This window comes from Stegodyphus dumicola, chromosome 3, assembly GCF_044657685.1.
Source record: "Stegodyphus dumicola isolate Sdum_Otavi_A_Nest chromosome 3, ASM4465768v1".
Classification (NCBI taxonomy): domain Eukaryota; kingdom Metazoa; phylum Arthropoda; class Arachnida; order Araneae; family Eresidae; genus Stegodyphus; species Stegodyphus dumicola.
Window position 1 is genome coordinate 239,911,238 of NC_140770.1, and position 15,080 is coordinate 239,926,317.

The following is a 15,080-nucleotide window of genomic DNA, read 5'->3' on the forward strand; positions in this document are numbered from 1 at the left end:
CAATAATTATAATTATCTAACTATCGTTAAATAATAAAACATTTTCAGACCATTTTTCTGGAAAAAGGATGTTTTCGACGTTATCTGAACATCCAAGAGCCTTATGGCGATTTCTACATATCGATGAATCGGTTCAATGTTTAGTACACCAAAAACGAAATCTAAACTTTTAGATGAACAAAAGATTTTCTTACATATCGTCAGAATCAGAATGACTGCTAATTGTTCCCAGCATCTTCTAAAACTACTCATTTTATGTTTCTGTACTTCAGCTTTTGCTTCATTTCTTGTGCATACATGACTTTTTCGTCTATTAGAATGCTTTCACTGCAATTGTTAACTCGGTAAATCCAATGCTTCTTTCCGCTTTTATGTGTATATTTCAATCTAAAAGATCTGCCATATAAAACAAGGCTTTTTAGCCCTTCTGAATTTCAATATATTCCATTTTTATAAGACCTTGTTAAAAGAACTAACATAACCAGTACAGTGCGATAAGCTAACGAAGGAAAAAGAAAAAAATATATCTGCTACTAGAAACTGGTCATTAAGAAAAATCAAATAGGAAAATAGGCTAATGTCCTTGTTTTGGCATAAGAAGTGGAAGATCAAGCGTCAAAATTCATTACATTTATATAAAAGGGCGAAAAACGAAGGTTAATATGGGAATGATGATCGAAAACTATTCTCGATTCGGGTTAAATCGAGAATAAAATCATCACAGCTCTTTTGGGATACGTCCATTTTGGCCCATTGGAAACGTTTCGTCAAGAGGGATTATTAATGAAGGGGAAAGAAGGATAACAGCGGATGAATCGCACGATTTCGACACCAAGATGAAACGGGAAAGAACGCATCCGGAAATCACCGCTACCTTATGGCGAAATCTGTTTTAGGTATGGTAATTAGCAGGATTCAATGCCTAATACAATGTCATATTAAACTCTTTTTCTCCACTGAATGAAATCTACGAAAGACATCTTTAGTTATAATCTGACGCATGACAAAAGCAGACAGATTTAGAGTGTTGTTACCAATCTCACTTGTTTGAAAGGCCAGAACAAGTCCACGACATTCATCGTGGCAAATGCGCTTGTTGCTGGCAAGACCTCTGAACGACATATACATGACAGCCCAACTTTAGCTCAGTTCCGCCCACAATTTTTGAGAGAGAGCACCCCGAGGGGGACGGGTCTGAGAGTCTCCTACTCCTCTTTCTCTAGCAATATCCTCTCAAGAGGACTTTCAGCTTCCCGCATATTTAGTGTGTCCCCATGCCGCACAGACACAATACATTTACAAACATTCATGCTTTTTCCGGGATTCAAACCAAGCCCCTTCGATACGGCAGTGAAAGTCATTAACCATTGTCTCGGTTATGCGGCATAAACTTAGAATTAGACGTTAATTAACGACAATTTATTAATTTCTGAGAGGGCTAAAGAATAATACTTTCTCGACGGACATTCTAAAAGAAGTTGGCTTATATTATAATTTCCACTAGCATATTGGGCACTAGCAACGTAAACTGCATGAAATTATTTGTTTGCTCTTCTAGGTCTTATATCTGCGATAAAAATACAATCTTGCACGGCTTCATTTTCGCGACTACCAAAAGGCAGTGCATAGGCAATAAAAAAACTATTATTAGATGATTTTGCAAGAGAAAAAACAATACACACACTGTTTTTCCTGTTGCAAAATCATCTAATAATAGTTTACATATATATATAAAGCTAATATATCATTATATATATATATATATATAATGATGTACCAGCTTTTGTCCGGAATAAATAGATTGGTGAAGAAACATAGATGTAGTCATAGCTTAAATTATCAGATGATAAGTTTAAAAAACAGGATCCATTTATTATTGGTCAGGAGAAATAGCAGTTACAAAATCATATTTCCGGAGTAAATAAAAAAGAATTACTAATAACTTTTTGTATGAAGTTTACTGCATCGTTACATTAAAGAAAAGACCCCGATATTCCTTTGCGAGTCCTTTTATAGCCTCTGGAAAGGCGGAGCTTCCAAGAAATGACGTCAGCCTCGTCAGCCATTCCAGTTCGCTTTAAATATTTCCAGAACATTCTATAACTGTACATGTAGAAAAGGCGGGAAAAACAACTTGACTACGGGGCTGTGGATTTAATTCCACGTACTTTCAAATAAGAACGTCGCCATTAAAAAAATGAAAAGAACATACAGTTAGAATTTTAAGTGTATTCTTGACTATGGAATTTTATTATGACATATATATATATATTTCGCTTAATCTTTCGTTCTTTCATCATAAGTGCCAAATACCTGGTGTACATTTAATTAAATTGTGAATACGTGTTTAATTCAGATGATAATATTAAACGTTGCTTAACATCTCTTATAACTACGTATAGGATAAGGCTTCCAAGCAGTATAGTCTCCTAATTTTGACTTGCAGCTTTTTTTTTTTTTAGGTCCAAGATATGAACGTTATGTTAGTATACCTTTAAACAGCGTAATTCTTTCGAAACATTCTGAAGTAATAATGCTTGAGAATAATCATCTTAACGTCACTAAGAATGATTTTCTGAAATCCCATACTAGTTTGCCCCCCCCCTCAGAGATGTTAAAAATTGTAAGTGACTAGGACGGAAGATGTACATGCACAACATGCATATGTTATAAAAGGAAATGAACTCCTATAATTGTTATTCGACTTCTGTTAGCACTAAAAAGGGATGCATTAGAGTGGGGGGAAAAAAATCGACTAGAATTGCATTTTCAGGTATTTATTATTAATCGTAATGGACTGGATTATTTGAGTATGGGGTTGTTTGGATAAAGGAAGGGCTGTCTTTATGTGGAACTTTCTAAAGAACACTTTCATCCTTTACGTTCCGTACGCGGAAGACTATGAGAATACTTATGCATCTAAAACACTTGCCAGTTCGGATGATTCGAACGACCAATTGTGCATGTAAAATATATATATATATATATTTTAAGTTTATATTTACTCAAAAACAATGCCAGTAAGAAATTTTGAAATCAGTGTAAAAAAAAGTTCGGTATTTGAAGGTCTCCATAACATAAGAAAAGTTCAATTTGCCGCCCAACTAGGTTAGACACTGACTGCCGTACTGAACGTCCCGGGTCCGAACCGCAGAGACGGCATGGATCTTTGTAAATAGTTTCTGTGTAACATGGGGACACTCTAAATATGCGGCGGGCAGAAATTCTTTTCGAAAGGTTGCTGGTAAGGGAAGAGGAATAACAGACCATCGGATCCGTTCCCCCCCCCCAGGGTGCTTTCCATCAAAACTGGGGCGGAATTGAGCAAAGTCGTGCTGTCACCTGTATGGTGCTTAAGGCACTTGCCAACAACAGATGCAATCTTGCACTCCTTGCCCTCTATGAATTTCGTTGGCTTGTGCCGATGTTACTGTCAGACAAGTGAGATAAGCCACAACAACAAAGTTAAATTTTGTTGCTTATGAACTGTAAGCAAATATTTTTTAGTAAGGTGATAACAAACTTTATACCGCTCAAACGGATAGTGGTTAGCGACGCTGACTGCCGTACCGAAGAGCCCGGGTTCGAATTCCGAAGAAGGCATGGATGTTTATAAATGTGTGTGCGTGTGTGATTATGGCAAAGCCTCGAGGGCTATCTGCCTAAGGGTAGGGATGCCTTCGTGGAGGACTTTCTAAGGGAACTGGCTCGTATACACGTTACAAATGGGGAAAACCACGTAAACACCCATGCAGCCACCCCGTTCGCGGGATTCGAACCTCGGACCGAACTACCAGTGTTCAACGACTTTGCCGCTCGGCCGCTGGAGTGTTTCTAAATGTATACTGTCTGTGCGGCATGGGGGCACTCTATATATGCGATGAGCCGAAAGTTTTTATATTTCATTTTAACGAATTTTTAACAAACTCAATGATTTGAAAGGGAGCAGTGGTAACACTTTACAGATTAAAACATTGTTATCTCTGGTGCGCTAGCCTGCATATGGGAAATTCCGAAGGTATGTATTTTTTAAATATTTGCTGATTTTGCTATTCAACTGAATTTATTGTGGCTAAGTGCGAAAAACATGATATTTAATTAATAAATTTAACACACAAAACGTTAATAATAAAAAGACAAAAGAAAAAAAAAGGTTTTGCTAGCCATTTTTCTAAGAAAACTGTATATTAATATGATGAACTGAGACAAGCTTGAAAAATATACGCCACACTTCTGACTTCATCGAGAATTCTAAATATACGCTACTATGCCGCTTTTAAAATTTTCGTAATTTTTCGGTTGAATTTTAACGGCGTAAGTGAGAAGAAAATTATGCTTAATAATAAAGCTAAAAAGACAAAAAATAAATCCGTAAGCATGAGTGAGTGCAACAGCAAACTGGTTGACTGCGAACTCAGCGAGAGCGCAGAACAACTTTAACAAACCTTTTCGGGCAGCCGTTAAAATCTGAGCCCTTTCAGATCTTTCTTTTTTTTTTTTTTTTTTTGTTTGTTTGTTTGTTTTCCCTTTCCACCCACGTATTAAGGGTTTTAGTTCTTTTAAAATGGTATACAAGTGTGCGCAATTGGTACTTATAAATATATAGTTGCTGCTCATGAATACTTGAATTTTACCTGCGGCTCCTAATGAGTTGAAATTTGCTCAATGATTTGAAATTAACAAACTCAATGATTTGAAAGGGAGCAGTGGTAACACTTTACAGATTAAAACATTGTTATCTCTGGTGCGCTAGCCTGCAAATGGAATTCTTATTTCTTTCTACATTACTTCTAAAACTTCTCAGAATTGCTAACCAGAGACCGAGCTGTAAAGCAGAAGCTGAACACGTTAGTTCGACTTTGGCTCGCTTTCAGGCGAACGGGCTGGCTGAGTGGACGTTTTCGTGTTTTTCTGTGCGTGTAACGTGGATACGAGCCAGTTTTGTTTAGAAAGTCCGTCATGAAGGCATCTCTAGCCCTTAGGCAGATAACCCTAGAATACTTTGCCAATAAACCAAACCAATAATACCTCTCAAAATTGCGAATAAATTCTCTAGACCAGAGATCCATCGGTATAGCTATTTCAGTTTTCAGAGATACCTTAGTATTTGTCAGCGAATATATTCTTCCAATCAGTACGTGTTTGTGCCCATTATTAACGGCCAGGAGGGTTGCAAGCACACTCGTATCTTACATGACATATTACATAACGTGTTTGAAACTTCGTCTTCCGTTTCAAACAAGGAAACGCCACCGTGTGCGCCAAAAGTGTGAAATTAAGCGATAAATAGTCATTGTGAAACTCAACTTCTCTTCCCTATCAGTGTCATTGCAACCCTGCAATCGTCACTGCGAAAGGCGGAGCTTAGATATGACGCGAAATTTCATTCGGAGTTGTTTAATTGCTGTGAAAGTTGAGCGATTTGAGAGAGGTTTGCGGCCGTATACCGAAGCAAGTTGAACGCGCTAGTTTCGTTATTTTTTTCTGTGTGTAATTTACAAGTGACTGAATATGCTAACACTTTTCGCAGGTTTGAAAGGTCTTCTAAAACAACGTACTGTTTGCACCGATGGACCTATATTTCGACTTCATTCACGCTGGACCGTGTTAATTCTATTGAGTGGTAGCCTGCTTTTGACATGCCGCCAGTTGTTAGGTGAACCTATTCATTGTATACAGCGAGATGTATCTCGAATAAAAGCTGTAGAGAACTTCTGCTGGATTCATGCCACTTTTATACTACCACATGCGTGGAACTCATCAGTTGGAATTCAGGTACCTCATCCAGGTATTGATACTTATAAACCTGGGCAGAACAAAGTATACCATGGTTACTATCAATGGGTAGCTTTTGTGCTATTGCTTCAAGGTATATTTTTTTATTTGCCAAGGTATTTATGGAAGACATGGGAAAAGGGTCTGATGAAAGCTTTATCTTTGAATCTTCATGATCCTATGCTTCCTAGTGCTGAAAAAGAGAAAAGTTACAAGCTGTTAGTACAGGCCTTACATAGCCACTGGGGTCACTTTGAAGGCTATTTAAAAAAGTATATTTTTTGTGAATTACTTTCATTTATCAATGTTATTGGTCAGATGTGGCTTTTGGACATTTTCCTTGGTAATATCTTCACTACTTTTGGGATTAAAGTTGTGCAGTGGACTGAATGGGATCAAGAATATCGAACGGATCCTTTAGTAAAAGCTTTTCCTCGAATGACGAAGTGCCAATTCCATGATTTTGGATCATCAGGTGACATTCAGCGTGTCGATGCTCTTTGTTTACTGCCTCTGAATATACTTAATGAAAAAATTTTTGTTTTCTTATGGTTCTGGATGGTATTTATTTGCTGCCTTACACTTTTGGTTCTCGTATATCGTTTGATGCTGTCTGCTATGCCTATGCTACGATATTCCATTTTGGTGATTAGAGCACCTCAGGCGAGTAAAGGTGCACTAGATAGATTGATTGGGCCTTCAAAACTGAGTGACTGGTTTGTACTTTATTTACTGTCTAAGAATATTGAAGCATCTCATTATCGTACAGTTATAGCAAAGTTAGCAGCCGCTCTGGAACAAAATGGTTATATACCAAAGCCTTCTTCATCCAGGAATGAGAATGTAACATATGTTTAAGTTTGGAGAATGTCTGAATGTTTTTTGTGCACTATATTTCAGCTGTGGTACAGTAGAAAACATTTTTTTTTCTATACAAATTTGTGTATTTAGCCAGATGATTGCTGGTAAATATTAAATACTGAACAATTATGAAAAACACTGGAGTAATTAAATGTAGTTGTCATATTATTGTTCCTAAATTATCATTTTTTCTTTTTTTCATATGAGCTGAATATCTCGTACAGCCTCGTGATCTCACTTCATTTTAGATGTAATGTATTGATAATATTAGACAGTACTGCATAAAATGCCAATTTTTCCAAATAAATCATTTTTTACGTAATGTCATCATATGTCATACAGTTGTATGTCAGCTTATCTGAATGTTGTTAAGGGATGTCATTAAAATATTTTTTTACCCAAAACTGTGATACTTCGTCATGAAAGTATGATATATTTACTACACTTTTCTGTGTTGAGATATATCAGTTGACTTTTGGTAAATTTTATTCACTACATTAGTGTATTTGCTGAAGTAGTTTGTTTATGTTGTAAGGTATTTTGCCATGTTTATTGACAAAAACTTATTTTCTAATTAGTGCTGTATTAAACGTGTGCAATACTTTATATTCTACATATTAAATTATTTATCTTTGTTTTTGTATTATGTTTGCTTGTAAAATATACTATTTTTTTACTTACATTGTATGTTTTCTAAGTATTTTATGTGTATTTCCTATGTGAAAATCGTACAAGTATTTAGACTTTGTTTATATATATGTTGCCAAGTTTTTTTTTTTTTTAAACAGGTGTCATTTGTAATAAGTTTTTGTGCTGATAAATTGTGTTTTTCCATGCTAAGTAAAGGTTATTTGTAACTTTGACAAATGCATTTTTTGAAAATGGTTATTTAAATTAAGACTGCCAATCGGGGCTTTCTTATAACAACTATCTTTTTCCATAAAGGGGCCACCAATCCATAGGAAAAATGTAGTACTGGAAATGTAAAGATACTTCATAAATGAATAAAAAAAAAGGATATGTTGTAATAAAAAAAATTGGCCAGCTTTAATTAGAATAAATCTATTCTTGATTATTATCTATCAGTAATTTTGTTGTAATGTAATAGAGCTACATTTCAAATGTATATCTTTTACGATTAAATGAAGTGTTGTTTTCATGCATTATCATTTTAATCTATGCTTTAGTATAGTTCAAGATTATAATAAAGTTATGTTTGTAGTCTTATTCTGTTATCACAGAGATATTTGTTTAATATTTATGCATAGTGATAGTATAATAAGATTATTCAAAATTAATCATTGTTGTGCAATATATATGTCAGATATTTCAACTTTTCAGTACATAATCATAATGAACAAAAATGAAAACATAATAAAATTTTTTAAACAAATAGTTAAATAAATAATTTATTTGGTAAATTGTCAGATTTGCAAAAATATTATGTGTGTGTAATGCGTACCTGATAACGAGTACTTATCTGCTGTTTGTTATCAGAAATATCAATTTTCACCATGGGAATATTGTGTTTAATAGTTCATTTGTAATCAATAATATTAAATATTTTACTTGCTGTTTTAAATTTTTACCCAACTAGAAGTTACTATAAAATATGGAAAGATTATAAAGTGAACTAAGTGCAAATATGAAGTTTTTTGAAAATTTTGATGTTGATTCATTTATATCATAAAGGCTAAAAATTTTTTAATTAATAATATTAAATATTTACCTTTACATAAAATAAGCTTGGTAGCTGTTAATTTAATTTTAGTAATAATAATGCATAAATTTATTTCTAATTATCAGTTATTCAGTTGTAGTTCTTTATTATGTGTTAATATTGTGTTCTGCATGTCTCTTTACATACTGAGTGCCATCCATAAATCAAGTATAATTTTTACCGAAAGTTAAATTTTTATCTCGAGTGTTGCTGAGATAACCTCAAGATGTGACTGGGTTGGAAAAAATTCCAACTTTTACATATCATTTATTTATTTTTTTAAATGTATGAAATTGATTTCTTTCTATCTGATAAGGAATCAAAATGCACTGGTGTCCATATTATTGAAATGATACAGTTCTGTTGAAATATTCTTATGTTCACTTGATGAAGTAAAACAATATAAGACATTTTTATCATAATGTAGTTATTGGTAATTTTGTTTTAAATATATGCTCAGTGAACTTAAAAAATGAGGTTTTATTATTTTTAATATAATTGTAAATACATAAGAAAATTATTTATTCTTGATGAATAAACTGCCACCTCTATACTGGACAAAAACTGACACACTATTCACATATGATTTGATACAGCTCTCAAACTGTGAAATGCACCTAACTATATGATTCCATGGGCACTGTAAATTTCATTAATGAATTACCTGGATTTTCCTTCGTCAAAATATCTTGCATCGCACTGTGCTTGAAAATATACCTTTTGTATTTCTATGCTGAGTATTATATTGATATATGTAGAATAGAAGGTAGTTAAAGCAGTCCCATTCCTCGCAAGTATGCAGCAACTGCCCTCGCAAGTATGTAAGTGGCAAAATTTTGGGATGCCATATTGGGTCAGCATCCTGTATCAATTTTTGTCCAAAGTCCAAAATAAATTATTGAATTATATAGGAGTTCACAAAAATTGTGTGTGCAGGCACATGCCCCCTCCCTCTAGGAACATGCCTGCTTTAAGGCAATAATATGTCTCAAATCCCATTAGTTCAAAATCTATGGAAATAAGATGTATAACGTTTTCAGTATCCTTAATTTATCTGTACATATTTTAGTAAGATTAGTCATGTAAAAGTTCTGTAATACTTATTTTAAAATGCAAAACGGAAATGTATTGTAAAAATTTATATCTGGCATGGGGTACTGAATTTCCAGTGCTGTATTATGGATTTCAGTCTCATTTTTGTTTGATGCTACACTTCCTAAACGTGAAGTGTAAGATTTCTAGTTCTTTATGGTATAATATAATTGGAAACTATTTTGTTGTAAAGCAGATAAATCTGAATTTCTTTGAAAATGAATAATGTAATTATAAACTGAGTAAGTGTAACTTTTATTATTGCACTTAATAGTTATTCATTATCCTTTGTTTAATTTCAAAGTAGACAGTGACAGAGGCGTGGCTAGAGTTTTCAGCACCCGGAGACAACTGAAGATTTTGCTCTCCTTTCTGTGTGTCAAGAATGGAAAACACTTCTTTCTAAAATTTCGTACCATCAATTTGGTGTCCCACCTTGCCCCACCCTAGCTACGCCACTAGGCAGTGGTAAAATTCTTTAGTTTTCTGAGCAATGTTCAGTGCTGTAGAGAGAATCTCTGGGTCCTAGTAATGATTGTGATGTGAACTCTGATAGTGATTGTGAGACAGGTTCTTAAGTATGATAGAAGAAAATTTTTTTAAAACTTTTAATTTAATTAATATGTACTTTATTAGAAATTAATGCACATCTGCTTAAAATTTTTTAAAATGCTGTATCAACAAACAAAAAATATATAAAGTTTTATGGCATAGGTCCTCCTAACTGGGTACATTTCACTATAAAATGCAACTTCTATAATGCACAAAATTAATACATAATTAAATGGTGCACTGTAAATTTCTTATTAGCTCAGTTTTGAGTACTTTAATCTGCAAAAGCAATACATACACACATATATACAAATGCGTTTTTTAATGTAGCTATATTTTTTCTAAAAGGAAGTGAAACTTTGTTAAGAAAATTAAAAATGGTATAAAAAGTATTCTTTCATTCCCCCTTTCATAATGAATTTGGTCTAAATTATTATATAATAAAAATTACGAATATTTTATGGCTGCATACTGTATAAAATTTAGTTATATTTACTTTGCAGTGCTAATTCTTTTTTTAATAAACGAATTTGCAGAAAAATTTGTATTCAAGTTATCAAATTCTGTAAGTGATAAAATAACTAGAAGGGAGAGAAAAAGAATTCTGTTTGTAATAAAGTTTTTAGTAATTTATTCCATACCTGAACGAACATGCGATGAAACAACATTTTTCGGTTATCACCTGCCTCTTTTATGGATGATTGGTGTTTATTCAGTGCCCGCTACTACTTTTGTGTTCGAATGACGCAATCAGATCAACGCTTTACGTCACGTAGGATCTGCTTGTCTTTGAAGTTTGGGGCAATATTTGTGTAATTTGCAGGATATGTTATAAACCAAAATGCTTTTCTCTAGCATTGAAAAAAAGAAGAAAAAGAAATATTTACTGTGATTCAACTAATTTTTTAACACTTTCCTTTTTTTTTTTTTGTTTAAAAAGTGTATTTATATAGAGCACAAAAAGCTTCCTTTCCTTCTATATTACAGGTTTGTGTAATGAGCGTTAATATTTAAATATTTTAGAACATATTTCATTTTTCAAGTGGAAGAGGTTAGAGATTTGAGTTGCACATTACCAGTTTTCGGGCGAAATGTATGCAAATTAGAAATTTAGATTTATACCAAAAAGAATGTGTTGAGAACAAAATATTAAATAACCATTAATAGAAATATTTAAGATGCTTTTGAGAAAGAAATTATGCGGAAAAAATGGCGCCAATACTTTTAGTTTAAATCTCCAAATTGTACATGTGGTTTTAATCGCTGTGAATTAAACTACTTATTTATCTAATTCTGGCTTTATTTTATTACAAGAATGAGTACTAGTCTCACTGTGTTAGCAAACGATTGCAATATTTAAAATCAAATTATTAGAATGTTTCCAGGAGTGCTACTGCCTCATTTACATTTATCTACGATGTTGTATTGTGTAACTGTTTTATTTTGTATGTATGTTATTTAATATGTTGTGTGTTTTGTTTTATTTATGATTAGTATTTCAAATGTTGCCTATTTCGAAATGTGTATCAAGTAGAATTAATCAAATTATACCGCTATGTTATTCATGATTAGAATTACTAATACTGCAAATTTTCGAAATATAGTTGAATAGTTTGTGCGTTTTGCTTTTAAAACTCTTCATAAAAAGTGCCATCGTTAAATAATATTACTCAAAATAGGGTTTTCATAGTCATTCATAGCTTGGATCAGTATAAATGCGTTTATTTATTTAAATTATTTGTGATACTCGTATGCAGTTTTGCCAGGGTTGACTGCTTATGTTCACAGAAATTTTATTGACTAGGTAATAGACCCGAATTTATTTTGTCAGTTTTTTTTTTTTTTTAAATTATCATATGCAATACCCGCATCTCCAATGAACTTTTCAACGTCGTCAATTGTATCATCTGAATCGTGGAACTACGTCATTCCCAGTTCCCATGCGGAAATATTATTTCCGGTAAAGAAAGGCCTTGGTTGTCCGTGTTCTTCGAAATGGCGCTGTAAATAATTTGCCAGCATCAGTCTCGACGTTTATTTTCCATCAAGCTTTTTATTAAGCCATTTTAATAAGTCTTTTATTGCTTGTTTGTGTTTTTATAACGCTGCCTCTGTTCTCAATAAAAACAAGCACCTTATTGTCACTCGTAATTTTCTTGAGCATCTGGTTTGTTTCTAATCGAAAAACATGCTATGTCATGGTTTTAAAAATGGTGTGATTGATGAAATAAGTCTCCTGGCGGCAATCCTTTTGCTGTAGTGCAATATTTATTTATTACTTTGCGTTTATTGATGGTTCTGCAGAAAGAAATTTTAAAAAATTAAAAGTCTGTCTCCAAAAATGCTTCGATATAGCAGCATACATTCTATGGAAGTGTCATTTTCATTTAGTAATTTTGGGTGATACAAAATTAAAGTGATTAAAAAGTTTTGAATTTAGACTAAAGTGCAGAATCGCCACTTATTTGATTGGCGTTTGTTTGGCGCTCTTTACAAGAGTAGGTACAATTGGATTTTTGTCAATTTTCTTTGACTTTTTAAATGAAAATAGGTCAATGTGTACATGGATAAAGTCAAGGGAGTGTGCAATGCCATTTTTGTGCAATTCTGAGATGTTTTTTTTAAGTGAAAATAGGTCGATGTGCACATGGATACCGAGTATGTGCAATTCTTAAAAACGCGCCAAGCAGTGGGCGATTCTGCACTTTACCCTGAATTTTAAAGCATAGAAATTTTTCCTTCCTAATTCAACTGATGGCATTTATTTGCGTGATATTTGTGAATAATAAGTTTCGGCTTTTGAAAAATCATCTTATAATTATTTTAGTGCGTTTGTGTAATAATGTAATTAAAGTTTTAATCATATAAGGTTACATTTCATATATTACTTATGAGACAGAAAGCTAGCTAACAGAAGTTGTTAGTGTGCGATTAAAATTTTTAATATCTGCTGAAATGTAGATTATAATGCTTTTTTAATGGCTGACAAAATATTCAATTTTAGGTTTAATTTAATTATTTTTATGAAAAGTTAATTTGAATGCACTAAGTGTTATGATATGAAACAAATCCTCCATATCCGATACTGAATTAGTACCACCCTACAAGATAAAGGGCTAACATTAGATATGAAAGCTGTAAATGAGAAAAAGAACTTTTTTTTGCCAAGAAACAGTGTTATTATACGGTTTTTTAGACTATTGTTTTGAATGTGTAAATCTAAACCAAAATTCTGAAAATAATTTGTGTACTGTGCGTGACTTCAGCTTTCACATGGGAATCAGAGTAAAAAAACAACTGATCTTTAAAAAATAAATGAATTTTTATTCTAAAATTTTTTACACAGTATTGACTTCTGGTATAAATACGCCTTTCTTATGTCTGTGCTATTTCAAAATATTCATTTATTTTAGTTTACTCTCAGAGTATATTTATTGAAATTATATTGTATACATTCTGATTTTGTGATAGACATTGACAATGATTTTTATCCTTACATATCCTGTGTTATATTTATTTGTTGAGAAATTTTGATTTAGGCAAATTGTTAAACATTCTCAACTTACTTTATTCCTATATAATGTATGCACTGTTAAAATTGTTCTTACTATTACCATTCATGTTCTTTATAATATCTCATAATATGATCTGTAAAATCTTACCAAAATTTTTTTCAATACTTGCAAAACAAAGACTTTTCTAAATTTTTATAGCATAGTATACATTTCTAGTTTTCTAATCATAAATATTATATGCAAGTAAAAACAGACCTATTTGAAGATCATTTGTCATACTCTTTGATGTTTCTCAAAAATGCAATTCTGTAATAATTAGTTTTGATTTATTGTCAACTGGTGTTATTAGTAACATCTGTTTCATCCCATTTTCATATTCCAGTTATTGGCAACATTGTTCATAACACACTGTATTTCTTTACTAAGTAAGGCTAAGTAGAGTTTACAAAAGCTCAGTCTTGCTGTGATATGAATGTTGCCTTATTTTTGTATTAAGGACATTTCTTATAAAAAAGAAATGCTCTCTTTTGTTTTTCAGTGGGGAACAATTTTTATAAAATTTGTATTTTGAACTGTGTATTATTTTTGTCATTGTTGTAACTGAATAAGTGAATAAAGCGAATTTTATATGTAATTTGTTTTGACTTTAATAGGATCTGCTAAAATGCCTCTCATAACATTCATAACTTGTTGTTGACGTTAATGATTATTTAAAAAAATGTGAAATTAGCTGAAGTTGTGAAATGCAGATATCTTACTTATAGTGTTCATTAGAGAAATTTTGCTCAACCTTCCTATATGCAAAAAACTTTCCAAGTATGTTGGAGCACTTAATTAACCCTAATTATGTCCACTGATAAATGAAGCTAGAAAATCTTGTATGGATGAATGCAACAGCATAATGCAGTAGGAAATTGGTGCATTAATCATTCCAGCAAATGGGTCAACTACTTTATATGACAGAGGGTATATGCCAAAGAATTATCTTAAAAGATTTTTGCTATGAAAAACTTTTTTTATAATTTAAAGAAAGGAGAAGAGTTTAAAGAACGTCAAATAAATTGCAACTTTTTTTGCATTAATCTTTTATTTAGCTTTATATGAAACCAATCTACTTCAAACTAAATTCTGCTTTGACATAGACTGTTAGGTGACGTCACTTCTGGCCGCCGTGTATTGTAGTAAAAGCAACTGCGAATTCAGATGAAACTTTAAAATAAACATTTTATTATAGCTTGAAACTACACAGCTGCATCATTACAACACACGCCATCGGTACTTGCGGAACTAAGTTCACATAAAATTAAATATGGAAATTCACAAGTTATAAGCTTTGGCTGAGCCTTTCTAATCAAACGAACAAAACATGGCTAGAATAGGAGTCGAAGAAAGGTCAGCAGTCGATGCTGAAAGCTCTTTTTTAATTTCAAAACCTTTATCGGGTCAAAGGATCACAAACAACTGGTCGTCTTGCATACAGACTTGTGTTGTACAAGCGTCTGCGCACTGTAGTAGCTGAGATTCTTGTTCCTGTTGCCACTAAATGATCTGCCATGAGCTGAGCT

General features: G+C 32.6%; 1 protein-coding gene and 1 long non-coding RNA gene across 2 annotated transcripts in view; one reads left to right on the plus strand and one right to left on the minus strand.

The window, feature by feature from the left end:
- Positions 1-15,080, minus strand: part of LOC146998298 (uncharacterized) — a 69,582-nt gene that overhangs the window by 25,184 nt on the left and 29,318 nt on the right. The gene's annotated exons all lie outside the window — the stretch shown is intronic.
- LOC118192508 (innexin inx2-like) lies at positions 5,376-14,149 on the plus strand. The gene has a single exon (XM_035363501.2). The coding sequence runs from the start codon at positions 5,512-5,514 to the stop codon at positions 6,631-6,633; it is 1,122 nt and encodes a 373-aa protein (XP_035219392.1). The 5' UTR covers positions 5,376-5,511; the 3' UTR covers positions 6,634-14,149.

Bases quoted from the DNA above. Each gene is read 5' to 3' on its own strand.
- LOC118192508 (XM_035363501.2), top strand. From the start codon at position 5,512: ATGCTAACACTTTTCGCAGGTTTGAAAGGTCTTCTAAAACAACGTACT.